Here is a 3,241-nt window from a genome sequence, read left to right on the forward strand (position 1 = left end):
TCACTGCACAGCAAAGAAGTTCTTCCTCATGTCCAGCTGGAACTTGCTGGGATCAGTTCCTGCCCGTTCCTCCTGTGCCATTGCTGGGCCCCCCGAGCAGAGCCTGGGCCATCCTCTGCCCCCTCCCTGCAGCCCCTGACACACATGGATGGGGTCCCCTCTCAGTGTCTGCTCTGGAGGCTGAACAGCACCAGCTCCCTCAGCCTAAGGAGGGTCCCACTTACTGGTAGAGAGGCCGTGGGAGTGGGTAGGGAATGAAGGCCCGGTAGGAGATGGTGTAGATGTACTCGACCATGTCGTACAGCAGGTACCGGTGAGGCCTGAGGGAAGAAGCAACAAACATTACAGCTCAGTCAGGGGTACCTGAATATACTTAAGTGTTTGCACCAGGTGACAAAAAAATTTTAGAGCCTTCCACCCCCTGAGGGCCCGTTTCCTTCAATCCTAATGATTTGTCCACCCTGCTGCTCACAGGGAGCCCACGGTGGAGCAGGTTTCTCCTCAGGGGTTATATTGCACAGTTCCTTTTGTTTTCCAACTTCCTCAGCAGCTCAGTTAAAGCACAGAACAAACTGGCACAACACGAGGAAGAGCCACACCAACAACCACCTCTGGGTCATGGCAATAAAGAGCCAGCACTGCAACAGCCTCACAAAATAAACCACTTGGAAAAACCAATTTAACCTCAGAAAAAATCCAGGTATCTTTGCAAGGGACACCTTCCACTGGAGCAGGCTGCTCCAAGCCCCATCCAACGTGGCCTGGGACACGTCCAAGGAAGGGGCATCCCCAGCTTCTCTGGGTGACCTGTAAACCCCTTGCCTTTAACAGGAGAACCACTGCCTCTAAGTATTGAAATTCCAGGTGTTTTCCACACAGCTTTACCAGAGTTTTCTCCAAATCTATGTCGTCCAGCATGCTTCCCAAGATGCCTGCTCCTCTGTGTGCACACACAGAACATGAAACGCAATGGGGCCCAAACTGGGATTTTCGGAGTACTCACAGTAACAGCTCGAGTCATTTTTCCTCCCAAAAAGGAGGTGGAATTTATTGCAGCTCAAACTGTGTGCAAGGATGGAGACATTAAATGTACTGTGCAGCATGCCAAAAAAATGACACCAAAAAGAAGTACTTCAGTTAATTAGAATCAGAAAAGTGACCTACCCGGCCAAGGCATACGTTTTTCCTTTTGCATCAGGATTCTTAATTGCATTAATAATTGCCTTTGCGACATCAACCACCTGTGAGGAACAAATTCACACCATTACCAACAGAAAACAGGAATATATGCACACACTAATGTTTCAAAAGTGATTCACATGTACCCAAATACACCCAGAGAGGACTGGAGATCGTGTTGTTTTATTGAAAACTTACATAGACTGGTTGTTTCACCGTTTTTTTGCCCAGGGCAATGAGAGGCACACCACCAAACCAGCGCATGTCTGCCAGAAAGAGGGAGAAAACCTGTGAATCCTTTCAGGAAGCAAACCACCAAGACACTTTACACCACTTCTGAAAACTGACTTAACTTTAAAAAAAAAAAAACCAGAACTGGGAAGAATTCCCATCCAATTCAAGTAGCGTTGTTTTCCACACACATTTAGTTTTCTTAAAAAATAATGAGGGGAAGGCCGTATTTACTGCTTAGAGTGGTTCAGAGGTGTCTCAGCAGTACACATCCTCCCTCAAAATAAAACAATTTAAAAAAATAAATTCAAAGAGTAAAATTATAATCAGACTCAGAAAGACTTCAGTCCAGAGATGAGAATTTCTGTTTCTGTGTTTCCCGCTACACACGCTCAGTAACAAAGCACATTTCTGATCAAAACACACCACCTTTTCAGAAGCAAATCCCATCTTCCTCTGTCCTCCACAGACAGTTACCCAGATCACACATGGGTTTATCATTTCAAGAGCACATACTTGCATAATGGTTGAGAAATCGGTCTTCTCTCCCAAACATCTCCGAGGGCTTCAAAATGATGGCATTTGGAAATTCCTCCCTCACAACCTTCTCTCCAACAGCCTGGCATTCAATTAGAATGAACACATTCATTAGATCCACTCTGAACAAACCAGAAGTGGATGTCTGACTGCAGAACTGAAAGAAATGGCACCATCAGAGGCACAAAAATTATCTGTATCTAAGCCATTTGATCTCGGAGATGTGTTACACTCAGAGAGCCCGAAAAAATCTCGTAGATCATTTCTTCTGCCTGAGATAAAATGCAGCCTCACTAGTGAAGTGACACGAATTCAAAGGGACAAGGTTCAAAAAGAAGCCTTAAGTAAATAAATAGATTTATACTGAAGTTAATGCAAAGTACAGTAACACAGGATTTCTGGCTCCAGTAAGTAAACTACCTCAAAAATGTCTCAGCTGCAGAAAACACTCCATAGTAAATTCACACACTGATTTCCTTCAAACAGACCCAGTTGGGGAAGCAAACAAAATAAAACAAATGATTTTTAAAAAGCAGGCTCTCAGAAAACACATTCCAAAAGATTCCAGACTTACTTTGCTCCTGAGGTACTTGGAAGGACTCTTCATGTTGGCATTCAGGTGAGAGATGTGAATGAACGTTTCCACACCAGCTTCCCTACTTATCTGTGCGATACTCTGAGGAATATTTACAAATTCATCTTCAAATTTGAAGTTTCTAAAACAAGGCAAAACCCAGCTTTTACTTTGAGAGCAACCAACATGCCTGCCAACCAAAAAGCAATCACTAAGTGTTACTTGAATGTATTTCAAAAACCTCTCTTGATGCTCCTTCTTAAAAACTCAGTTCCCTTTCATGGGGCACTCTTCATGTAATAAAAATCAGAGGCAAGTGAAATGCAGCTGTCACCTTCAACTATAAATTCTCTGTTTTTCACATGTTAAATCAGCAAGAAAAATCCTCTTGCCCACTTGTCAGCACCGAATAGAAAAGTCTGCCCAAGTGAAAACAGGTTATTTTTATTTAAGAGAAGCGCTGCTGCATCTTGAGCTCTGAGCAAAGCTGTGCATTTACAAAACCTGTCCAAAAGCTGACTTGATTTGATGCACTTAATTACATTATAAAGGAGCTCAAGAATTCTGAGCAGTGCAAGTTAGGGCAGACGCCTGGCGTTGGGGAAGTGGACAGAAACAAACCAAAAATCACAGAGGTGCTCGTGCAAATGGAAAAAATGAAATTTTCAGGGCATTTAGAGCCATTTCAGAGCAGCCTGAAGGGACTTCACAGAGAAGCAC

The 3,241-nt window shown here is 43.8% G+C and overlaps 1 protein-coding gene across 1 annotated transcript in view; it reads right to left on the bottom strand.

Moving 5' to 3' along the window:
* Positions 1–2,711, bottom strand: part of LOC114072113 (NADH dehydrogenase [ubiquinone] 1 alpha subcomplex subunit 9, mitochondrial-like) — a gene marked incomplete at its 5' end in the record, with an annotated part of 6,440 nt that extends 3,729 nt beyond the window's left edge. Inside the window, 5 exons of the mRNA XM_027910032.1 lie at positions 225–320; positions 1,165–1,241; positions 1,378–1,445; positions 1,927–2,029; positions 2,522–2,711. Coding sequence (XP_027765833.1) covers positions 225–320; positions 1,165–1,241; positions 1,378–1,445; positions 1,927–2,029; positions 2,522–2,711 — 534 coding nt within the window. The remainder of the gene's footprint in view (positions 1–224; positions 321–1,164; positions 1,242–1,377; positions 1,446–1,926; positions 2,030–2,521) is intronic.
* Between the last annotated feature and the right edge of the window lie 530 nt (positions 2,712–3,241).

Source organism: Empidonax traillii, unplaced genomic scaffold, assembly GCF_003031625.1.
Source record: "Empidonax traillii isolate 1590-97213 ecotype Southwest subspecies unplaced genomic scaffold, ASM303162v1 scaffold2649:size20123, whole genome shotgun sequence".
NCBI classification, from domain to species: domain Eukaryota; kingdom Metazoa; phylum Chordata; class Aves; order Passeriformes; family Tyrannidae; genus Empidonax; species Empidonax traillii.